At 43.0% G+C, this 25629-nt stretch overlaps 1 protein-coding gene across 1 annotated transcript; it reads right to left on the reverse strand.

Annotated features, from left to right (window-relative positions):
• Nucleotides 1-6109: 6109 nt before the first annotated feature.
• On the reverse strand, nucleotides 6110-25122 carry map1ab (microtubule-associated protein 1Ab). Its single transcript, XM_083916640.1, has 5 exons — nucleotides 25045-25122; nucleotides 24495-24632; nucleotides 12545-24098; nucleotides 11369-11601; nucleotides 6110-10377 (listed from the first exon to the last, which is right to left on the reverse strand). Exons 3-5 carry the CDS (start codon nucleotides 23943-23945, stop codon nucleotides 10222-10224), a joined length of 11790 nt encoding a protein of 3929 aa, XP_083772766.1. The 5' UTR covers nucleotides 23946-24098; nucleotides 24495-24632; nucleotides 25045-25122; the 3' UTR covers nucleotides 6110-10221.
• Between the last annotated feature and the right edge of the window lie 507 nt (nucleotides 25123-25629).

Here is a 25629-nt window from a genome sequence, read left to right on the forward strand (position 1 = left end):
GTCACCTCTCCTTGTTTCCTCCCCCCTCTTAGCCTTGTATCCTCTCCTTGTTTCCTCCCCTCTCTTAGCCTTGTCACCTCTCCTTGTTTCCTGCTCTCTTAGCCTTGTATCCTCTCCTTGTTTCCTCCCCTCTCTTAGCCTTGTCTCCTCTCCTTGTCTTATTTACCTTCTTGTCTCATCTCCCCACCTCTCCTCTCCTCTCCTCTCCTTGTCTCCTCTCCTTGTTTCCCTTTTCTCCTCCTCTTCCTCTCATCACCCCCCCTCTCAGCCTTGTCTCCTCTCCTTGTCTCCTCTGCTTGTTTCCCTTTTCTCCTCTTCCTCTCATCGTTTCCTCCCCTCCCTCTGCCTTGTCTCCTCTACTCTCTTTGTTTTTCATCCAACACCAGAGGCCAAACTTCTTCCTCTGTCTTTTTTTCCTTGTCTCATCTCCTCACCTCTCCTCTCCTTGTTTCCTCTCCTTGTTTCCCTTTTCTCATCCATTTCCTCTCATTGTTTCCTCCCCTCTCTTGGCCTTGTCTCCTCTCGTCTCATCTCCTCACCTCTCCTCTCCTTGTTTCCTCTCCTTGTTTCCCTTTTCTCCTCCTCTTCCTCTCCTTGTTCCTCCCCTCTCTTGGCCTTGTCTCCTCTCCTTGTCTCATTTCTTCTCCTTGTTTCCTCTCCTCATTTCCCTTTTCTCCTCCTCTTCCTCTCCTCTCACCCCCCTCTCTTGTCCTTGTCTCCTCTCCTAATCTCATCTCCTCACCTCTCCTCTCCTTGTTTCCTCCCCTCGTTTCCCTTTTCTCCTCCTCCTCCTCTCATCGTTCTCCTCCCTTCTCTTGGCCTTGTCTCATCTACTCTTTTTCATCCAAGTTGAGGAGGACTGCCAACACCAGAGGCCAAACTTCCTCCTCTGTCTTTTTATTTTTCACTTTTTTTATTCCTTCCTTTGTGCAGAAAGAAGAACAGAGCGAGGTTCGACACACTGTTGGTCCGCTGATACTGGACCATCACAGATTTATCTCTTATCTGTTTATAGTTTACACACTTAAAAATGCTCTAAATGCACCGCACGCTGGAGAGGAAACAGTTACAGTGCAGAAAAGTACGCTTGGGATGATTTTGAAATGGTGTCATAAAACTATTTCTATTTATTTTATTTTTCAAATGATTATCATGTGAAGCACTTTGGGGTCTTGTCTGTAAAAAAATCAATTACACTTAATATTATCATTATTATAATAAATGTGTTAAATATGAAGCAATTGGCCAATACAGACCATCTGTTTGAACAGCTGTTTCAACGGGAATGTCCAATTTAATTTCTATTTTCCTCCAAATAGTGGGCGGCAGTATCTCAGTCCATAGGTGACTCGGCTGGGAACCGGAGGGTCGCCGGTTCGAGTCCCTGTATGGAGCGTAGACTGGTGGCTGGAGAGGTGCCAGTTCATCTCTTGGGCACTGCCGAGGTGCTTTTGAGTAAGGCACTGAACCCCCAACGGCTCGGGATGCCTATCCATTATAGCAGCCCCATAGCTCTGACATCTCTCCATTAATTGCATGTAGATAGGGCCTGTTTGTGCATGTGTGTGAACTTCGGGCGTGTGTGTGTGTGTGTGTGTGTGTGAGACCTGCGGGATTAATAAAGTAATTCTTCTTCTTCTATTCCAGCTCATTTTTTTTTAACTGTCAGCTGTGACTTTGGTAATCTGAGAACTGTTCCCCTCTGAAATCATTATCGGTCTGAAGACACCCTCATCTCCCTCATGTGTCCTGACGCCGCGGGGAGAAGTGGGACGAGAGAGGGAGATAAAAGAGGAGCCGTGCATCACCTGCTGTCATATATGCAGACTGTGTTACAGCATCAGGCGCAGCTGTGGATCCATCGAGGCTGGTTCTGGAGCCCGGATTGATGATTGAGACTTCCTTTAGTGGATAAATCCAGATAAATAAATGAGCAGAGCGACGTGTTGTCTCCAATAGTGACGACTCACGTCCCAGATTTACTGCAGACTCAGCACTGGGCGTTTCTTTTATAGGGTAGAGGTGGGGTTTCTAACCCCCGCCTGCTCAAACAGTCGGTGTTTTTAGACTTTTTATGGTTGTGTTTTAAAGTTTTTTCAACTGTGCGACTGTTTGTTTAAATGTTTTGTTTCAGATGAAACTGTGAGAGAAAATAGAGCCACTGTATCTTTAACTGTTCCCACTCAGTAACACTTTGAATGAAGACCACATCTGTGTACGTTATGATGACTATGACTTATTTTATTCACTATCTATGACACATGACTTTTTAAAAACGTTTTCAACACACTATACTTTGATGTTTTTGGGGGTTTCAACATGAAAAACAAGACTTTTTAGACCTTTTTTTAAACACATTTTTAGCGTTTTTTGACCTTTTTCGACTGTACTATGAGTTATTTGGCAGGTCTGTCAATATAGTGCGATGTCGCAGCTTCCCTGGTGGTCTAGTGGTTAGGATTCGGCGCTCTCACCGCCGCGGCCCGGGTTCGATTCCCGGTCAGGGAACTAGATTTTTGGAGTAGTCTGCTGGAGCAGCAGCGTATCAGCTGCATACAGGAGGAGGTTGGCTCCAATCTTGGATGCTGCCTCTGGTGGACTCAGTGCAGGTGGTGGGAGAGAGCAGGATGATGGACAAGCTGTCATCCCTGCTGGTGCAGGAGTCCCACCCCCTGCAGGTCACTCTCACAGCACTGATTCACCCTAAGTGTGTGAAGGAGAGAGGTACCGCAGGACCTTCTTTCCTGCTGCTGTCACACTTTACAATCAGCACTATTGACCTCATCCTGTACCCTGCACTGTGCAACATGTCTGTACTACGGTCACTTTTGTTTTTGCACTATTTGGTCATATTTAATCATATTTAATCATATTTAATCATATTTATTCATATTTATTTATTCCATACTATATTATTATAAAACAAACAAATCTATTTCTATCTCTTCCCTTTTAGTTCAATTTTATTACTTATTTTTGCTATTTTTTTTTATCTTATTTTGAAATATTCTGTTATCTTTTATCTTATTTTATCTTATTTTGTAATATTCTGTTTGTCTGATTCTGCTTCTCACATGTTTTCGGACTTTTTTCGACACAGTTTTTTGTTTTTTTCAAACATAAAAAAATCTGACTTTTCTTGACTTTTCCAGCAAACTCTGCTTTAACCTTGCTTTGATATATTTTGACCGACTTTCACAGTTTTTTCAACATATTTTGACGTTTTTTGACGTTTTTTGACAAATGTTACTGTGACTTTAATTTTCTTTCTATGACCATACTATGACTTTTTTTTTTTTTTACTTCTATCACTTTTCTTGACCTTCAGCAAAACTGTGCTTTAAATGATTTTCACGTTTTTTCCAACAAATTTAAAATTTGACGTTTTCTGACAAACTTACTTTCTTTTCAACCTTACAAAAATCTGACTTTTCTTTTTCTTTTCTTCAGAAAAAAATGCTGTTATTTCTCTATTTTTGACTATAATCTGACTTTTCTTGACTTTTCTCAGCAAACTGCTAAAACTGATCCAGACTCGTTATATTTTGACCGATTCTCAAGTTTTTTCCAACATATTGAATTTTACATGTTTTTACCTTTTCAACAAACTTTACTTTTTAGAGCAAACCAAAACATTTTAACTTTCTTTGGACACTTGATTTTTCAGCAGACTGTGCTGTAACGTTTTTAGACTCGCTTCATTTTGACTGATTTTCACATTTTTTCAACATATTTTGACGTTTTTTGACTTTTTTTGACAAACTTCACCATGACTTTCATTTTCTTTCTCTGAAACACCAAACTGTGACTTTTTAAAAACGTTTTTCAACAAACTATTTTATGATGTTTTGGGGTTTTTTTCAACACAAAAAAAGACTTTTCTTGACTTTTCTATGCTTTGACCTTTTTAGACCTTTTTTCCAACATATTTTGACATTTTTAGACCCTCGACATCCAAATTTTCAACTTGATATGGCCACCACAGGGTCCCTGGTGGTCTAGTGGTTAGGATTCGGCGCTCTCACCGCTACGGTCACTTTTGTTTTTGCACTATTTGGTCATATTTAATCATATTTAATCATATTTAATCATATTTATTCATATTTATTTATTCCATACTATATTATTATAAAACAAACAAATCTATTTCTATCTCTTCCCTTTTAGTTAAATTTTATTACTTATTTTTGCTATTTTTTTATCTTATTTTGAAATATTCTGTTATCTTTTATCTTATTTTATCTTATTTTGTAATATTCTGTTTGTCTGATTCTGATTCTCACATTTATCAACATATTAAATTTAGATGCTTTTTGACTTTTTTCGACACGGTTTTTAGTTTTTTTTTACATAAAAAATCTGACTTTTCTTGACTTTTATCAGCAAACTCTGCTTTAACCTTGCTTTGATATATTTTGACCGACTTTCACAGTTTTTTCAACATATTTTGACGTTTTTTGACTTTTTTTGACAAACTTTACTGTGACTTTAATTTTCTTTCTATGACACAGCGTACTGTGACTTTTTTTTTTTTTTTACTTCTTTCACTTTTCTTGACCTTCAGCAAACTGTGCTTTAAATGATTTTCACGTTTTTTCCAACAAATTTAAAATTCGACGTTTTCTGACAAACTTTTTTTTTTTTCAACCTTACAAAAATTTGACTTTTCTTTTTCTTTTCTTCAGAAAACAATGATGTTATTTCTCTATTTTTGACTAAAATCTGACTTTTCTTGACTTTTTCAGCAAACTGCTAAAACTGGTCCAGACTCGTTATATTTTGACCGATTCTCAAGTTTTTTCCAACATATTGAATTTTACACGTTTTGAACTTTTCGACAAACTTTAATTTTTAGAGCAAACCAAAACATTTTAACTTTCTTTGGACACTTGATTTTTCAGCAGACTGTGCTGTAACGTTTTTAGACTCGCTTCATTTTGACTGATTTTCACATTTTTTCAACATATTTTGACGTTTTTTGACTTTTTTTGACAAACTTCACCATGACTTTCATTTTCTTTCTCTGTAACACCAAACTGTGACTTTTTAAAAACGTTTTTCAACAAACTATTTTATGATGTTTTGGGTTTTTTTCAACACAAAAAAATTATTTTCTTGACTTTTCTATGCTTTGACCTTTTTAGACCTTTTTCTCAACATATTTTGACACTTTTAGACCCTCGAAATTCTTCACTGTGGCTATTTTGTCTAAATTTTCAGCGTGATTCCGCACCACAGGGTCCCTGGTGGTCTAGTGGTTAGGATTCGGCGCTCTCACCGCCGCGGCCCGGGTTCGATTCCCGGTCAGGGAACTAGAGTTTTGGTGTGGTCTGCTGGAGCAGCAGCATATCAGCTGCAGGCAGGAGGAGGTTGGCTCCATCCTGGGATGCTGCCCTGTGGACTCAGTGCAGGTGGTGGGAGAGAGCAGGATGCTGGACACGCTTTCATCACTGCTGGGATATTATACTTTTATTTTTTTGACTCTTCCATCAAACTGTTAGAACTGTTTTAGACACGTTGCATTAGGACAGATCTTCACATATTTTTTATATGTTTTTTAACTTGTTTTTTACATACAGAAAAGTCTTTCCTTTCCTTTTTTCTTCAGCAAACATTGCTACTATCTTTCTATTTTTGACTATACCATAACTTTTCTTTACATTTACAGCAAACAATGTGATAACTGTTTTAGACATATGTTCACATTTTATTACACTTGAACCTTTTTTGGACATACTGTACTTTGACTATTTTGCCATTCTCTTCTTTGCATTTTATGGCTTTTTAAACTTTTTATCACACACTTTACTATGACTTTCCTTTTCTGTTCATGACATACTATACGATCGACCTTTTGGGACATTTCTTATGATTTACTGTACTGAAATTGTTTTGAACTGTTTCATTTAAGTATGTAGTTACTCTCTAGCACCAACACACACTCTTGATTTATAGACAAATAAATAAGTAAAGAGACAAAAGAGACACTTTTAGATTTAAATGTACTTTAATTGATGATCACCAGGCTGTTTCCCTTTTACAATGAATCTGCAGTATTTCTAGTTTTACCAGTTAGATTTAAAGAGACAGAGAGATATTGAATATTGCGCTGAGGAAGAAAAACATAACTAAGATTAATACAATGCAAAAAGAGAGAGAGAGAGAGAGAGGGAGAGAGAGAGAGAGAGGAAGAGAGAGAGAGAGAATCAAACAGAACTACCAATACAGCGTCTTCTTAACAACATGTTCATAGGGCAAACGATAAAAGCACAGCCCAGTATTATATTACTGTAAGTCGTTTCAGTACCAGCTAAGACAATTAGCTTTTTTTTTTTTTTTTCAAATATACCTCTTTAAAATAGCGTTGTATTTTTTTTATTCATTTATTATTTCCATGTTAAACAATTACATTCAGGATTATAACTAAATAAATCACATGCAGAGAGTAGATGGACGGATGACACCATGTTGTGATCGAACGATATCTTCACTTCGATGTCGGCGCGGTGATGAATTTTAACCGAAAGATGCTTTTTTTTTTTCCGTTCTGTGTCTCGTCGAGCATTTTGTGTAGTTGTCTTGGTTCGAGGAGTAGTTAGTTAGCCGCTTTTTATCGTACTTTCACTAAAACCAGTTAAAATGAACAGGTACCGCAAGAAGGATCGTTTGTTAGAGCGCTCAGATTTGTTCTCCGCGGAGGAACGTGGACAAATCTGTGCCCGGTACGTACATGTACGCGTGGCTTTTGTTCAATTCCATCGATGGTTTTTGAGTCTGCATGTGTTTCAAGTCATTTTCAGGAAAAGGAAAAAGTTGCAGCTGCAGTTAGTACTATGTCTGTGTTACTGTTATTGTTTGTTTGTTTGTTTGTTTGTTTGTGACGGGACCTTTGTTGCTTTCTGTCACGTCTGAAACCAGACTCCTCTCCTCTGGAGCAGAACCGTACTCGAAATGACCGTTTTGTCAGTGTTGCTTTCATTCAGCTCTCCCTAAAGTGTATTTCTGTCCAGGCTGGTGTGAGTTTGTTTTGTTTTGTTTCTATTTTTATTGTTTTTTTTTCTCTATTGTTTCGATCCAGCAGCATTCGCGTGGTAGTACCAACTCTACATTCAGAAAAATAGATCTCCTCTATAGTGCATTCTGTACCTCGATACAGTTCAGTAGTGAGCGATTCACAGCGTTCGACTGAAGCCTCGACGATCTCAAGGCTGGGTATTTGGGATGTGCCAACTTAAAACATTATTCAAAGACAGAAACGCGTATCCTGGCTTTTTGGATCAGCCTCAGACAGCGTCGGAGAGCGGGGGGGCTTTTTGCTTGGGCGACATTTCGAACCTTCTCTGTCCCCTTGGTGTGCACGCTTTAAAGTGCCCTTCAGTAAATCATCTGCCTCCAGACTAGACTGCGTACTTGTGCGTGCACAGCTGTTTAATATACAATCTGCATCAAACTTAGATTCTCCCCAGTGGGATAAAAACAACAACAACAACAAAAAAGGTCGTCTGACTCATGAATCCTCCCAAGCATGAGATGCATCAAAGGCTTACACAGTGCATAATGGACATGTTTAATGTTGAGGGACGCCGGGTAGAGGGAAGAGCAACGGAGGAGGCTTTGGAAGATGAGGTATAAGTGTGAGCATTATGAGTTTTACAGATAAAGAAAATGGCACCGGTCCCAGGCTAGCACCAGCTGACAACACGCTCTAGCCTTCTGTGGAGTTTGTCCCAAATTTTCGGATCAGATTGAGAGAAAGAATTGAGTGACATTAAAACTCAGCAAGCGGAGGATCCTCCCTGCTTTTAGTTGGCAACGTTTTCACGATCGATCCGTCGTCAATAGAAATCCAAGCCTCCTCTCTTGTCATCACCCCGGTCCGACCCGTCCCCCGTGTCATATCAGCCCTCACAAAAACAAAACGAAAGTGTGTGATGAGCCATCTTGGCAGAAATTTCAAAACATGAACACAAAATAATCAGATTTGAGGAAAACTAAACCAGCTGTTGCTCTCAAAATAAAGAAATGAACGTATTCTACTCATTACTCGGTGAATTCATTGCGAGCACGTGACCGACTCCAACGAGCAGAAAGACTATTCGTACTGAGCCCGCTGGAAAGTCGCTCCCTACATCGCCGTCTGAAACGAACCGCGCCGCTTTATAAAAACAGCTACTCAGTGTGTGTCGTATATTCACACACACACACACACACATAAAACTACATCATGAGACGGTCCTACTTTTATATCCGCGTCCAGTGCAATCATAATCATCGCATTCATGCTCATTCTATAAATATTACTCTGGGATTAACATTAGGTAGTTGCTTCATAGTAAAGATGCCCCTCAGTCTGGAGGAACGTCATGTACATTGTTTTATAATACAATTAAAAGTTATTGTCTGCTACCACACTCACTCTCTGTGCTTCAACTACAAACAAAACTGTGACTCAGCTAAACGCTCAGAAAAGTACATTCCTATTTGGTGCAATACGTTGCTCGAAGACATTCATATTTGTTTGAAAAGTGGCTTTTCGGAGTGCGGAGTTGATCCTGAATTGGACGGCGGAACTCCAAAGTTATTTAGTGTACTATTTTAGCATGTGGATAAAGTTTGTGCGTGTACTGTATGAACTGATTGGTCCTCTACGTCATAGTCGTGTACTTGGTTTCTTTGTTTTACCCTGGTTTTTCTGACTCTGCTTCAAAAATGGCTGACATGTCCTTAAAACATCCCCCTCTCTCTCCGAAACCACAAGCTAAAGGCACATGAAAGAAGCCTCCTGTAACACCGTTCACACTCGCTTTGTTTCTCCTGTAAAACAACCCCCGATAATAAATATAAATATTGCAGGTCGCACTGGCGTAACGCTCCCTCTGAAGGGACAAGCCTCCATTGCTACATTTGTCACAGGTCGCTGCTTGTTTTGTTTTTTTCCTCCCCGTAGCTTCGTGATATTAACAGACGGTAAAAATGTAGCTGAAAAGGAGAAAAATGACGGATAATTAAACCTTCTTCTCAAATGCATGATCAAAAAAAAACGCTGCATTTGCCTCATAATTTGCTGCATCATCACAAAATATATAATTTATTTTAACATAACCTCTGTATTGATATAGAAACATTTACCCTATATGTATACTGGAGCACATACGACCAACAAAGAGCGTGATAACGACTTAAAGAGGAGGCGTTACACCCAGCAGAGATATGATTAGTGTACAAACAACGTCCTTCTGCCTGGCTGGCGCTTTTGAATTCACTCGAGCATAGACAGCCAAACGGTGTAGCAGCTATCTACACTATACCGCATTAACCCTGTGCGGTTCTGAAAGAGTCCGAGCTAAAACGCAAGCATCATGCACCAGCGAAGCCGTGAAAGCCGAGAAGAACGATTTCAAAACAGTCAACTTCAGGCACCTCCTAAGACTTCACGACAAATGACACTTTTTTTTTTTTTTTTTGCCTTTTTTATAACATCAATTTGTGTCATTCTTGAGTTAATCCAAAAGCTACTGTAGCGTGATCGGAACCGCGAATGATGACGGAAAAGTAAACTGAGAAAACGTTCTGCTTTTCTAAAAAAAAAACACTGTGCGTACGATCTAAACTTAAATTATTGATCACTGATTCATTTAGCAGTCATTTTGGAGAAGTTAACTAATATCAACTTCTGTTTTAACAGTGTTTTGGCACTTGTTTTTGGACCTTTGGGTGAGAAATCAGCCACTTAGGAGTCTTAAATGTCCGAGTTGCGATTTGAGCCGAACAGTTTACTACACCGTACCAATCTATAGTTTAACTGTGGCATTATGTGGGATAATGATGTCCATACGTCTGTGAGAGACAAGGCAAAGAAAGCGCGATCATGAAAATGTTTTTGAATTCTCTACCACGATTGTAAGTGCTAATACAAGAGGTATGGGTTAGGGCAGACGGTAAACCCACGGAAGCAAACAAACACAAAGGTATGTCGATATTTGCATGATAACCCCACTGTCACAGAGAGCGTAACCCCAGAGTTTTGACTTTGATTTCATCTAACAGAATCTAGTGTTTCTAGCTGCAGCAAATGCATTTGAGAATGGTACCGTGAGAGCAGGAAGCTTTGAAGAAGCAGAGAGAGCTGTTCCCTCTTTACCTCCAGTGTGAACAGATGACAGGGAGGGGGAGGATGGGAGGGGGGGATGGGAGGGGTGGGCACAGGGGGGCGTGTGAAGCTCAGAACTCGATCTTGCAGGCAGGGAAGGACTCGTCCTGCATGACTACGGTGCTGCTGGATGCCAGAACCATGATGTTCAGGTCCTGCTGCCTCTCGTGGGTCTGCTGGTACCAGTCCCGGGTCACCTCTGTGTCGTGGGTTGGGATTAGAGTCACCTGTGGGGGACACAAGGAAATAAAATCAGAGGGGAGATCGTTAGGAGCTAAATTCAAGGATTATAGCATTTCTTACCGTTCCTGCATGTCTCAGAGTGATTGCCTCCAAAGTCCCACCCTCTTCCCCCTGCCTGACCTTCGACGCTCCCCCGACACGTGCGCTGAGAGAAAAGCTGTGTTCGAGTGCAATGGGAAGTCCGAAGTTTCGGACCTACAACTAGCTCCAAGTGCACTGGAATGCCTGTCAAAGTGGAACCTCCTACTAGCGAATTCGGGGAATACTGACCTACCTAAAATTTGCAAGTAAGGGGTTCCACTTTCCACATTTCAGTGCACTTTGCACAGTTGGATTTCGGAAACTTCGGACTTCCTATGGCACTCGAGCGCAGCATGAGCAGCGCAAGTGAGACGGAGCGACAGATGACAGGCAAGAAGTTTGGCAAATCATTTTATTCGGACAGAATAAAATGATTGGTTAGAGTTTTATCAGAAATACATGAAAACTGAATATAAGTTTCAACACCTGGTGGATTTATGTTACATTTTAGTGCCAAACGCTTATTACGGGCATTTTAAGACTACAAAAGAAAAGTGTAAAAATGCCACAAAGGTAAGAATTGCCTTAAAAGAAAGGTTTGACATTTTTGGAAATTTCTACTCTCACAGGGAGAATGGATGAAGAAGTGCAAGCTAGTTACGCCCGCTCCATCACTCTTTAGACCTGTCAATGAGAAGAACAGCAAAAAAAACAAGACAATTTCCTCGCATCAGTGCAGCAGAAAAGCTGTCATTACACATGATTGCTGTGCACAGCTGTGGCTATCTATAGCGCTCATACTTCTACTTTATTACACCTACCTGCAAAGTTTACTTTCACTTTTCAGGACAAACTATATTATGACTTTTTCTGTCTTTTTACGACAAACACTGTGGGCTCACCTTGCAATGCAGATAATCTGAGAAACGAAAAAACACTGATGAAGGTGAATACCTGTAAATTGGAGCCCCACTGAGCTTTGCCCTCCAGCAGGGCATCCAGGACTCCACGGCTGGGCTCTCCGCTGCCTGGGTCGTTCCCGCTCACCACATAGTACGAAGCTCGCACTCTTTTGAAGAATTCCTGGTCCACGTTCTTGGCACTGCAGTGGTTGGGCACGTAGGCCAGGTCCACATAGACGGGGGGTCCAGGGGGGACAGCTGAGCTAGTTTTCTGGGTGTTGTTACCTAGAGGTGAGCAGATATATATATATAAAACAGTTTTGGAGGTGAAAATATCACTTGCACTGCAGTAGTAAACTTTCTATTCTCAACAGAACAAATTAGATTCTGTTCACTTATTTATTTATACAAATCAATTAAAATATTTCAACCGTAATGTATCATTGGACCTGTACAGAATAATGTCTGTACTGCACATCCATCACTATAATGTGCTCCTACTTCCTTTTCAAGTTATACTATAGAAAGAAAGAAAGAACGAGAGAAAGAAATTAACCGGTCAACAAGTGACATTGGCGTAAAATCAACCAAAAAGCACGTACTCCTGATGTGAGTTTAACACTTTAATATAAATAGGTGTATTTCAATAAAGAGCTTAATCTCATTTATATAATTGGAGTGAATTCAAAAACAGTATGTAGTTGTTTAGATTGCATTATGATTCAGGGCTTTTACACCTTTTCCTTGGTCAAATTCAAGCACTTTCAAGGTCCTTTTACCAAGCTTTTCCAGCACCTTACAGCTGTTCTACGAATACATACATACAGTACTAAAAATTATTAGTTCATGTTTTTCATTTCAGGCGCTGACTTATTCTATTTCTACTTGATGTGAGAGACGTGAAAGAATTGCAGATACAATTTCAAGCATTTTCAAGCACTTGATCCAAAATTCAAGCACTTTTCAAACCTTGAAAAAACAACATTAAAATTTCAAGCACCTGTTCGGACAGGTGATTTCTAATGTGTGTAAATGTGGCTAATGGCTCAAATTCAATTGGATCTTTGGGTCTACTAATGCAGCTGCTTCTAACTATTTATTTAGAAAAGTATCCAATATCAGTTATTTTTATCAGTATCTTAAAAAAGATTTTAGTTTAAATCGAACCAGGACTCATTTTGGGGGTAAATTCATGTTAATGTTGCAGTATGTGAAGATGCTAACACACCTGAACTGCTCTTGACACCATTAACCAGGCCTTTTCCCGGGTTGAGGATCTCGCTCCTGGAGCCTTGGGTCTCAGACATCTTGATCAGCCTGGAGCTTCGGTCTGTGTCCTTCCTCCTGAGGGAGGCTGATCGAGGTGAGGCGGAGTCCTTGGAAGTCTGCTTAACTGGAGTAGAGGATCTCTTCCTGACTTCCCCCTTACGAGCTGGGGAGGCCGACTTGGGTTTGCCCTTTCTGAGGCCCTTGGTGGTCTTGTGCTCCTTTTTAGTAAGTTTTTCTGCGTGGTCGTTGAGTAGAGCCTCTGGATCTACCATGCACACGTCTCGGTGCGGAGGGTGGGGATGAGGGTCCTTCATCGGGGTAGGTGGGGGGTCATGAGTCTTCTGAGCTGACCTTGGCGATGGGGGATGGTGACCACCCCCAGCTCCAGATAATTTGTCCACTGGCAGATGTTCAGCGTCTTCATCCGAGTCCAGGTTTCCTTCTGCTGTTATGGACGGACACTCTTCCGTTTCTGGGGGAACGTCAGAATCAGACTGCGAAGGCAACGACTCGCTCGCTGATGTCGGAGGTGTTTCCTCTCCTCCGGCTAACGTCACAGCCAAACCAGACGACATGCCGCCGGGCGGCTGGTAGGGCCCCTTTCCAGCGTCTCCCTGGTAACTCTGAGTGTGGGGGCGCCTCTGCTTGTGCGACCTTCTTTTCACAGAGTGTTGCTCCTGATCGTCCTCGTCCCCTTCCTGGGAGTGGTCACTGCGGCCGCCCTCGCCCTCCTCGCCCTCGTCACTGGAGAGGTGATGAGGGCTCGGGTTGATGAACGATGGAGAGAGATCTCCTTTGCGATGTTTGTATTCGCAGGAGGAGTAGCCTGGATGGGAGGCAGAGGGGGAGGAAGTGGCTCCGGTGTCCAAGTCAGAGGGACGATCGGCCCTTTCGGCTCCTTTGCTAGATGTTTCTTTTGAGGAGGACGTAGAGGTACTGTGGACACCGGTCATCCACTCCATTGCTTCCATTGCTTCCTCTTCCTCCTCTTCCTCATCATCATCGCCATAACCTGGAGGAGGGGCACTTGGGCAGTCGTCAGGCTTCTGTAGTAGCTCCCAATCCGATATACTGCTCCTTCTCCTCATCTCTAATCTCTCTGGTGGCGTCTCCAACAAGCTTTTCTCCTCAACTCTTTCTGCCTCTCCTTTCTTACCATCTTCTGCTTTCTCACACATCTGTGGATCAGCTGTTGTCTTCTTCTCCTCTGTACTGTCTTTACATGTCTTTTCCTCAAGTTTCTTTTCCGTGGCCTCACTCGTTTGCTCTTTTACCTCCGGTGTTTTCTCCCTTTTCTCTTTCTCCTCCTCTGTTTTGGACACGTCTGTTGTGGCACATGTGGTTTTGCTAGCTCCACTATAACTGAGTGAAGTAAGTGAGGCTATCTGCTGAGTTGTTTCCATCACCACGTCAAGTTTGGACACAACAGTCATAGAGGTGACGGTGACTGTCTTCGTCTCTGTGGACTGTGTGGTACTTTCTACCACATGGGACTCAGATAATGATGAAAAAGTCTCACTTTGCTCAGCTACTTTGATTTTTTGACATTCAATACGACATGGTAGGGTGCTGTCCTCCATTTCAAGTGTAACAGGCTCCTCGTCTTCTGATGACTCCAGGGAAACCTTGTCAGAGGAGTCAGCCCTTTGGAGGGGAGAGACATGAAAGCAAGCTTCTGATGTGGAAAAACTCTCTGGCACCATTACTGGTTCGGTGCTTTGTAAAGACGGGGCTGCAGAGGATGTTGTACTCTTAGTTTCTAGCATGTAAAAACTATCAGTGCTTGACCCTGTTTCCATTTCAGGCTTTGCAGAAATGCTTTGGCCCTCAGTCTGTTTGGCAGTGGTAGACAAGACTGGAGATGGTGGTTTGGTCTCATCAGACTGGCTGGGTAAAGACACTTGTGTTGCAGGTTTCGTCGTCACCTCCATGTACTCATCTCTCTGAAACCCTCCGTAGCAGGAGCTTTTAGTCTTGAACGACGGCTCTTCTTTAGCTAGAGGTACTGCAGAGCTCGACATCGTGAAGGTTTTGCCTTCATCTCCAGACTTTTGGCCCAAAGGGGCAGACGTTGAGGCTGACGACGAATAACTGTACGACGTGGAAGAGTATGTTGAAGTAGAGTATGTTAAGGTGGTGTATGTGCAAGGCGATGAGGCGGTTTCCTCATGTTTTGTGGTGATATCTAGGGTCTGCCTCTCATCTAGACTTTCTTCTTGGACGTCTCTTTGGCTGTAATATTTATCATCACTTGGCTTGAATAACTGTGTTTCTTTCCTCTCTTCCTTCAATCCTACTTGACTCTCCTCACTGTAAAAATGCTCAGAATAACCTCCAGATCTACTCTGTCCGATGTCGGCGTAGCTAGCACTTAGAGGAGGGGAGGGACTAGATGTAGCCTTGGCTGTGGACTCTGAAAGGTCAGGTGGCAAAAAGCTGCCTGTCAGGCTGCTTGTGGACATTGGATGAAAAGTGTCCTTTCCCAAAAAGCTTGGCGATAGAGACACTTTGTCGTCATCTTTTTTGGTGAAATCCTCTGCCGATGACAACCTTCTCTTAGTGGTTGATTCAGGCGATAAATGCTTTTTGTCTGTGCCCTCATCTTTTATTGTTTCAGGAAGTTTTGGAGCGTCTGATGTAGAGAAACTGCCTTCGTCCATTCTGGGAGCACTTGGTTCTGGTGACGGAGTAGTTTTACCTACATCTTCACTTCTTGTTTCAGGAAGTTTGGATGTTGTTGCATCATCTTCTTTGAGTGGTTTTGTTTCAGGAGATGGTGTTCTTTTACTCACGTCCTGCTTGTCTGAAGCCGAGGCCTCATCAGAGGTTGGTTTACAGACTGTTTCCAGTTTAAGGACGCTTGATTCAGGCAGCTGAGACTTTTTATTTGAGTCCTCTACCTCTGCTAAAGGAGCACTATCACCAGAGCTACGTCTGCACATTTCTTTTTCAGATAGCTCTCTTGCACCTTTTTCCATATCTACATCACTTAACTCCTCATCTTCCTCATCCTCATCCTCATCTTCATCATCATCAACAGTGAAATCTTCCCCTTCTACGAGTAACCTTTTGTCTATCAGGCTCTCTTTTCCACCAGGGAAGTCTAACATGGATTTACAAGAGGCAGAGCCGCTAAGTTGACTATTGTCAGATGCCAAAACATTATCGTCTATTTCGTGTCCTGAAAATGTGGCAGCAGATGCAGTCCTTGAATCACTTGGAGTTTCTTCTTTCTCTAAAGGTGAAGCTTGAGGTAAAATGTCTTTTTCTGCAGGTGAATGCCGACCAGATGGAGATCCCTCTCTGTCGTGAGCAGAGGACTCCAGTTTCTCTTTGAGTGTCTCGGCAGATTTCTCTTTCTCCTTTTCAGTTTCTCTCTTTTCTGTGAATTCTCCAAAAGCTACGGGAGGAGCGCAAACTTGGGTACCGAGTTCTGATTGGCTCCATGAGGGAGAGGGTGTTTCCTGTCTTACGCCTGCTGATTGAACAGCAGCACTAGTAGAAAACGTACCACTTTCTCCTGTCGTTTGAAAAGCTGCTGCTGCAGCACCTTCCTTCGTATCCTCTTTCTCTTTCTCTGATTTCTCAGGTTTATCCTCTTTGGGACTGAAAGAGAAAGACTCAGCGGCCTGGGACATTTTGTTATCATGCACGTCTGCGGATGAAAAGCTCTTGTCAACATAAGGTGTATCTGGTCTTTCTTCTCTCTCACTCTCTTCCTCTTGGCCTTTCTCTCTGTCTTCATATCTAGGTGAGGCACTTTGACTGTGGTGGCTGCTTCTTTCACTCTCTGTGAGGGAAACTGGGCTGTAGTCGACTCTACTAAAGGACAGAGGCTCTTCTTTGTACTGATCATCCAGGAGGAACATGGCTCCTCCAACCTCTGTCTGGCTCGTTCTTCTGTTATCATCTATACCCATATCAGAGGCGTGATCGAAATCTAAAGAAACCTCACTTTCTTCTCTAGAGTCCAAGTCATGATCCTTTGGAATTGGCTTTTCATACGGATCGTACTTGGACGCAACAAAGGTTTGCTTTTCATCGCTGAGGCTTCCACTGACCGCTTCCTTCTCTGAGGTTGTTTTTGCAGCGTCTGATTTTACAACTTCAGCGCGGCCGGCATCCTCCGAATCCAACATAAAATATGAACAAGGCTGCGATAGTCCTGGAGAAGCCACCTCTCGCTCTCCTTCCATCTCCCTCTCTGCTTCCTTTCCTGGTTTATCATCTAGCTTTGCCTTTCCAGCTGCACTGACCCCTGAGCTGGTCGGTGACGGTGTTTGTTTCTCTTGTTGAGGTGGTTCCTCCACACTCGATTGGCTCTCAGTGCTCGAGAGAGTAGAGCTCCTGGGTTGACTGTCAGTGCTAGATACTGTCGACAACGCGGCCTTTTTCTCAGTTGAGTCTGACGCTGGTTCTGCTTTAGCTGCCGGGATATCAGAAGCCTTTTCTTGTTTCGTAAGAGAGGTCGTCTCCTCCTTTGATGTGACCAAATCAAAGGGCTCCGGCTTGGCAAGTGGTGCAGCTGTGGTTTCTGTTTTCACAACATCTTTGCCTGCTTCAAGTGAAAGTCTAGGTTCCTCTTTGCCAAACTCTTTAGGGTCTTCATCAATAGAAGGCTCCTGCATCGTAAGTGTTGGTATGATCATTGTGGGCTGCACTGATACTGGCGCTTTAGTTTGGTCACTTGTCTGCTGTGTTTGTGAGGAGGGCAGACCCGCAGATGAGATGTCATGTTCTGATTTTCTCGGCTCCACTGACAAAGGTCTGGAGCCTGCTCCTCCCATGCAAATGTCCTCCTCCTCTTCTTCCTCCCTGTCTTCGTCGGAGGAGTGAACCACAAATGCAGGTTTGAAATCTGACTTGGATGCCATTGCTGTTTCTGCTAATACTGTCTGTGCAGGTTGTTTGGGTTTGTCCAGATCTTTCTCCTGTAACTCCTCCCTCTCCCATTTCTCCTCTTTAGCGTGGTCTGCATCAGAGGAGTCTTTCTCAGTTATCTGATGTGACTTTGTGTCGGTAGCATCCTTTTTTGTCATCAATTTTTCATCCTCGTCCGGTTTTGTCTTATCATCTTTGTCAGTCTCATAGGTGTATTCTTTCTCTTGTTCCTTTTCCATTTTCTGTTCCTTGCTCAGTTCTGCAACATGTGTGTCGTCTTTTTCTTTCTCCATCTTCTCTTCTTGATGAGTAGTGACCTTTGTTTCTACATCTTGCTCTTTTTTCTCCTCTTGGATGTGACTGGGAGATACACAAATGTCATCTATCACGGGTTTCAGGTGTTCACTTGATGTAGTTACATAAGTGTCTTGCTGCATCTCTGTCGATGTAGCTCCAGCAAGCTGACCAGAGGCTTCCTCATGTATATGTTTATCACTAACGTCACAAATATCATCCTTTTCAGTTATCTCGTCTTGCAAGGTCTGAGACACGGTAAGATCTACCTGTTTTTTATCATCCTTCTTAGATTCAGACTCAAAAGGAAAATCATCTTTCTCTTTTTTCTCATCTTTGGCACTGAATGTTGGATTGTGCATCTCCTTCTCTGTCTCCTGTTTAACTTCCACTGGGATGGTTTCAACTTTAGATAACTCTTTCTCTTTTGCGTCCTTGGATCCCTCCACACTGGAATCTGTTTCTTTCTCCTTTTTTGTGTCATCTTTTTCAGTTTCTTTATCTTTACTTTCCTCCAAAATGGGTTTGTGGTCAGAGATATCAGCCTTCTCCTGCTCTTTAACCTCCTGTTTGTCAGAAATGTCACTTTGTTCTTCCTCTTTGTCATCCTTTGTAGTTTTGACAGAAGTATCATCCTTCTGCTCCTTCACAGATACAAAATCAGAACTCTTTCCTTTTTCCATTTCATCCTCTTTGACTATAATTTCCTTATGAATCTCATCCTCTTGGATTTCTTTGGCCTCCTCCTTGGATTCAACATCAGATGTAACATCTTTCAACTCGACTTTCGTCTCCTCATCTGCAGGGGATTTTACACCAGCAGTGTCTTTGCTTTCCTCCTCCTTGGTAGATTTGATAGCAGAGATTGTATCCTTAATGATCACTGTATCTTTTTCTTCTTTGATGGGTTTGATAGCAACGCTATGATCTTGAACTGACACCTCTTCCGCAGTGACAATTTCCTCATCTGCTGCTTTCTCTGTTTTTTCTTCTATCGTTGATTTGATTTCTTTCTCCTTTTCGTCTTGCATGGCGGGTTTAGCAGCAAATTCGTCCTTGGATGTTTTGACAGTGGAAATATCTTCGCTCGTCATTACATCCTTTTCCTCCATCTTGACTGGTTTGACAGCAGAAGTGGCATCTTTATCTTTATCCGTTTCTTGCCCCTTTTCGTCCTCTGTGACTGGTTTGACAGCGTCCTTGAGGGTCTCTTTTGCTTCTACCTTGGTTAACGCAGCAGATAATTGATCATCTTTACATACTTTTGAATGCTCCTCCTCCATCTTGGTACATTTTATGGCAGCAGTATCGTCTTTACTTTCCTCTTGTTCCTTTTCTTCTCCAAGTGTTGGTTTAACAGCAGAAGTATCTTCCTTACTTTGCAGTTGATCCTTTTCTTCTGCCTTGGTAAGCTTTACATCAGTAGTATCGCCTTTACTCGTGTCTTGCTTCTTGTCTTCTTCTGTTGTGGGTTTAAAGATGTCGGAGTCATCTTTGCTTGTTGTCACATCTTTGTCGAGCTCCTTGGAAAGTTTGGTGTCAGAACTATCATCTTTACTCGTCTCTTTCTCTACTTCTTGCTCTGCGGTTTGCTTGGCAGCAGGAATTATATCTTTGCTCACCGTTGCATCCTTTTCCTCCACTGTGGTTAGGCTGACGGGTGAAATAACATCTTTACAAATCTCTTGCCCATTTTCTTCTTTCATGGTTACATCAACAGTGATGTCACCCATGTCTTTGTCCTTTTCCCTCTGCTCATCTGTAAAGGGCTTAGAGGCAGAAGCATCTAACTTTTCCATATCTTTCTTTTCCTCAATCACTTTGATATCTGATGTTTCCGTCTCCTTTTTCTTCTCATCCATAGCAGGCTCAATAATGGGCATGTCATCCTTCTTTACTTCTTTCTCCATCTCATCTTTAACAGGTTTGATATCTGGGGTTTGGACCTTTTCAATCTCTTTCGATTCGGTCTTTATTGAGCTATTATCAGAAAGATCACCCTTTTCTGTCTCTTTCTTCTCTTCCTCTTTCAAAATCTCACTATCAGGCACATCATCCTTTTTAAGCTCAGTTTCTTTAACCTCACCTTTGGTTTTGAGGTCAAAATCATCATCTTTCTGCTGCTGCTCCTCTTTGATGAGTTTGACCTGAGAAGCAACAGCTTCCATCGTTTCTTCTTTAGTAGTTTTGACATCAGGACGGTGGTCTCTTTCTGGCTCTTTCTGTTCCTCTTTAATGGCTCTATCAACAGTGAAAACCTCCTTTGCAATTTGCTCTTCTTTGATGGGTTTAATATCAGAGGTATCAACCTTTACTGCCGCTTTTTCCTGCTGAATGGACATAACTGCGCAAACATCTTCCTGGATGACAGATTTCTGTTTTAGCTCATCCTTGATTTGTATGACATCGGCGGCGTCCTCCTTTTCTTTCTCCTGTTCCGCTTTAAAGGTTTTTACTGCAGATTTATCTTCATGATCATCATCATCGTCTTTCTTGTTATCATCATTATCATCATCATCATCCAAGAAATGACTCTCCCTCTCTGTGAATTGACCTGTGACAGGCGCTTTAGGTTCTTTCTCTTTAAGCTTTTTGTCAACCTCTTCATCACGCTGTCCAGACGGCTGAACTTCTGTTAAAGACGCAGCAACAACAGGGATCGTTTCCGGCAGTTTGCCTTCATCTTTTGTCACTGGTGAAGCGTCTTTTACGGACTCCTTCATCACTGCAACCTCTTTTATGTCCTCCTCAAATGATTCGTCTAAAGATGTTGAAACTTCTGATTCCTTCTGATCAGCTTTCTGTTTGTCAACATCTTTTTGTGGTTCCACGTCGTCTGTCTTTTTAGTTTTGTCTTCAGCTGCTGTGACGACATGGAGGAGCTCCTCTTGCTTTTCCAGCTCCAAATCGGGAAAGACCTTCATCTTGTCTTCCACTGGTGACTGACGAAGAGGAGAGTGAGCTGCACTCGCTGGTCCGGACTGTGGAGGGGAGGCCATTTTCACAGTGATATCATCCGGGCTGAAGCAGCGGTCTTCACTCTCTGAAGTCACTGAGTCTGATCCGAAAGGTCTAGTCGGCACAACGGATGAAATATCTTTAGCTGGAACAGCATCTATATTTTCCTCTTCAACTGGTAGGTGGACTGGTTTGGTGTCTTGTATAGAAACTGGAGACACTGAGACAGCAGGCTTTTCGATATCTGCCTCCTTACTCTTTAATAATTGGGAGGAAGCGTAGCCCTCTTGAAGTTTTTCAAGTGAAATGTCAACATTAGGAGTTTGGTCTTCTTCCTCCTCTTCTTCTTCTTCTTCCTCCTCTTCAGCCTGAGCTTCAGGAGCTTGAGCTGCTGTCTTCACTTCCGTAACAGGAAGCTGTAAGTCATCTGACGGAGACTTGGATTGTTTGTCTTCTTCTAAAGAAGGTGGTGAAAGAGTTCCCGCAGAAAGGGGCTGCTCTTTGCCTTGGCTGGTGTCAGGCAGGGTTGGGAGGGTAACGGGGCTTTTGGGCGGTTCCTCAGCCGGAGGTGCTGCGACTGATGCCACAGATTGGTCTTCGGCGATAGAAGTCGGGAAGGAGGACACTTTGTCGTACTCTGTGATGGACGTTGCAGAAGACACATGCTCCTCTTCAGCCAGAGGAGCAGTGATGATGTTGGTGAACGCTGATACCTGCTCCTGCACACCTGGGATTAAACTTTTCTCGGACATAGCCGCGGCTTGTATCTCCCTCATGCCGTGGATGTTTACAAAGGACTCTGTCTGATCTGGAACGGAGATGTCGTAGTTACCGACGTCGTACTGAAGGTGCGGTATCCTCTCCTCCGCCTCCTCGTGGATCTCCTCGTCAGAGATGGTCTGCTCCGTCTCAGAGTAGCCGGGGATGGTCTCGTCTTGGATGTAGGAGATGGGTTCGGCTGCAGCGGCTCCTTGAACGACTGAGGTTATCGGAGCTGTGGCCCCTCCTACGTGTGACAGGTAGCCCTCCTCCTCCTCCTCTTCTTCTTCAGCTGTAGTCAGAATTTCAGTATTTTTTCTTTCAGTGATTATTTCTTCTTCAGCTGCATCTTCAGGTTTGATCTCTTCATCTGCTATTGCATCCAAATCTTCTACCTCCTCCAGTTCAGCTTTCTCCACTGCTTCCTCCTCCTCTTCCTCCTCTTCCTCCATTTGTAGCTCCTCTTTTGTCAAAACCTTAGCTGACAGGTTTTCTGATTTCTCCATTTCTTCTAATTCATGTTTCCTGTCAAGCCCATCGTCCTTCCATTTTGCTTCGTCTTCCTCTTCACCTATTCCCATATCTTCCTCCTCCTCCTCCTCTATTGTTTTCTTTTCAGCAGCGGGGGCCTCTTCTTCCTCCTCTTCATCTTCCTCATCCTGAGTGGCCGCTCCTTCGTCCTCAAACTTCTGAGCCTCTTCCATTTCTCTCTGTCTCTCGTCTTTAACTTCAGCTTTTGCTTCCGACGCCTCCTTTTCTGGAGACTTTGCGCCGGCTGGAACGTCAGGTACAGTTTCTTGTGCTTCCTGCTTGTCTTGGGAAAGGCTTTGTGCTGTCGGCTCACAACTGTCTGGAGGCTCCGCCGACACAGCCACAACTTCAGCTTTTTTCATAGCTTCAAAATCCTTGGTGAGGTCTTCAGGGGTCGAAGACACAGACGTGCCCTCAACCCCTCCGTTCACTATTGGTTCAGGTTGAATAGTTTCCTGTTTTGGCTCCTCGGGCTTCGGCTCAGCAGGTGAAGCCTTTGCTGCTTTGACTTTTCCAGTCTTTGCTTTACTTGACGCTTTAGCTTTGTGTAATGTCTTTCTGACTTCTGGTGTAAACGGTTTCAGGTCAGGCTTTGTAATTTTTCTCAGCTCTGGTTTGGATGCGTCCTTTTTTTTGTCCTCTTTGGACTTAACATCTTTCTTTTCATCCTTTTTAGCCGAATCATCTTTCTTTACTTTCTTGATCTCTTTCTTCTCCTTGTCCTTTTTCTCGTCCATTTTTGACACCCTTTCCTTCGAGTGCTTTTTTAAGGATTTTTCTTTGAGGAGTTTTTTCTTTTCTGGCACATCACTTTTAGATTTGATAGTTTTAGTAGGCTTTTTCTCCTCTTTTTTCTCCGATATATTTTCCTTGACAGAGTCACTCTTTGCCTCTGTGGCGGCTGACGTATCATCTTGTCCTTCAGTGTCTTTCTTTGAGGCCTTTGCGGTAGTCTTCGGGGACGACTTGAGACTCTCTTTGCTGTCTGTTCTTTGTTTTAGCTTGGTTTGTTTTATAACAGAGGGAGGAGCTCCGGAGGCAATGTCCTTTTGTGTGGCTACAGGATAGCGCAAGAAGTCAAGGTGCTTTAATTTTTCCAGCCCCTCCAGGATCTTGTTTTGTGGTGCATTCCCGGGGAACAGCACTCTGATAATTTTTTCTGCAGGGTTGGCAGGAAGCCAGACGACTAAGGCTGTAACTGATGTCAGGTAGGGCACAGATATTTCTCCTTCTTTCCCGTTGGGCAGCACAATACCAGTTTTGGCCTTGCTGTTGCCAGCCCACTTCTGCATTAAAAACTGCATCTCTTTGCTATCTTTGACAGGGTTGAGAATATACATGTCTAACCTGCCCACTCCCATCTTGTGGAACAGAGTAATTGGCTCAATGGTGTTGCTCACCACTCGACAGAGAGGCTCTGGTTTGATTCCTAGTTTGTTAAGGTACTGCAAAGTCAGGGAGGCTTCTTCGATGCTGCGTTTCACTTTAAGATTAGATTCGGACATACGCAGCTTCTCCGGCACGTTGAAGAATACCACCCCGAGTTCAGGAGAGATCAGGTTCTTCATCCAGTCGCTGTAGTTGATGGAGCCTTGGGACTGCTCCTCATCCTGTTCTGCTATCTTCCTCTGAAGCAGCCCGTTGATACCGGGGAGATTGTCAGCGCCGATGTGTGTGAGCAGAATTGAGTCAATGCGGTCCAAGTGACGAACCAGCTTCCAGAAGCACGACTTGCGTTCAGAGCCGCCATCCACCAAGATGTTGAAGCCGTTCACAGCAAAGAGAGCAGAGTCTCCTCGTCCGCCGGGAAAGATGTAGCAACACGGCTTGGACAGTTTCAGGAAGCCTCCGGACGTGGGTGGCTCCAGGAGGTCAAAAGACGAAGGGACGTCGACCGTCTCAGAGACGTACTCTGTGAACTCGGTGACGCCCTCCATCTTGGGAAGGACAGACTCAGGGTTTAGTTTGTATTCCAGAAACTCCCGCAGGGTCTGCTGCTGTCCCAGGGAGCTCCAGCCCACCTCCCCGCGGCAGGACACAGTAAGTGTAGCCTGCTGCTTGGGGGCTGTTGTGCCCAGTAATTCACTGACCTGCAGGAGGGACACACCAGGACACACCAGTCAGTGATGGATGCATACATGTGGGAGACTTACGTTGGTAAGATATGCAAGAAATACATAAAAATGAATAAAATATTCAACTTGCAGACCTTTATGTCAAGTATTGTATGTGTTAAAAATGTTTTCAAGAACCAAACAAAGATACATTTCATTGGAAGTTGAGAAAGTTGGGGACTGAATACTCTCCTTTGTGTATTTCTGTCCAAATCCGGTTGTTTTTGCCCACAGGAACAATAAAAATGCTAATAATGTATCACTGCATGTGTCTATCCTTTCATATTCAACTATTTTAAAAGTCAAAGCCATTCATGAATGTACAGCACCCATTTTTCATGAGATTGTTAGAGGACAGTAGATTTGACTCACCCCAGGATCAGCAAAGACACGCAAAAAGGTCTGGTAGGTGAAAACCCCAGTTTGAAGAAGAAGGCCACCGTGATCTGAGCTCTGACCGCTCAAGACCAGAAGCTTGTGTCCGGCTGAGTCTGTGACTAAAGACTGGATCTGGGACACAGAAAGAGGGAGAGGGAAGAGGACAGTTAAAGGAGAGACAGAGATTCCAAGACAGAGAGAGAGTCACTGGCAAAAGATGCACTTTAATTGTGTCAAGGTTGAGAAAATGTGGCAATTCATTCTGAAAAAAAATAAAAGAATGGAACGGAAGACGACCCACTCTGCAACCCACTCTTCCACTGAGCCACAGTCACCCCAAATATTGATGTCGGTTGCAAAAATCAAGTATCGGTTGAGCTATAGATAAAAACAATAATGACCAGCCTTGTAAGGAATTAACGGGTAAATGTGTCAGTCAAAGAGACGTACTTCAAGGTACCCTTTTATCAAATATGCCACACCATTGATATGTAAGTACATGCAACCAGTAGCGTCCCGTCGCTCAGAATACGTTGACATTTACCTCTGCTACGATGGTGTCTTCTGAAGGGTTGACAAGGACAACGGTCTCTAGGACATCACTTCTGTGGTGCAGAGTTCTTTGTCCTGAAGGAAATTGAAAACATCACGTTAGCATCTTTTATGAATAAAGCACTTTAGGTTTATTAGGTTCTCCATCAAGGCCCCAAGACTGGACGAGGTTAACAAGCTGACGACTTACAGACCCGACGTGGTAAACATCTTTAAGAGGTTTATGCTGCATTGTGCATCGTATTTGGGGCAATCACTGTATAGAGACAGGCAACCCACTTGTGCGTAAATGCAAGAACAAAAGTTGGAACAGGAAATAGGTCACTGATGAGTGAAGTTAACGTATTTTTAAAAAGCCATTTTTTACCCTTCATATAAGGTATCACACCTGGTTTCTTGTTCTGCAGTTTGTCCTTGTTTGGAGGATTGAAATCCACACACAAAAACAAAGGTAATATCACAGGATGCACTTCATTGTTTCCCATACATTCTTATGAATATTCATCATAATTATGCATCAGCACTTAATTCCTCTCAGGGGTGATGTTAAGCTTCTAATTCCCCTTTGTTTCAGCAC

This window comes from Echiichthys vipera (genome assembly GCF_963691815.1).
Source record: "Echiichthys vipera genome assembly, chromosome: 7".
Classification (NCBI taxonomy): domain Eukaryota; kingdom Metazoa; phylum Chordata; class Actinopteri; order Perciformes; family Trachinidae; genus Echiichthys; species Echiichthys vipera.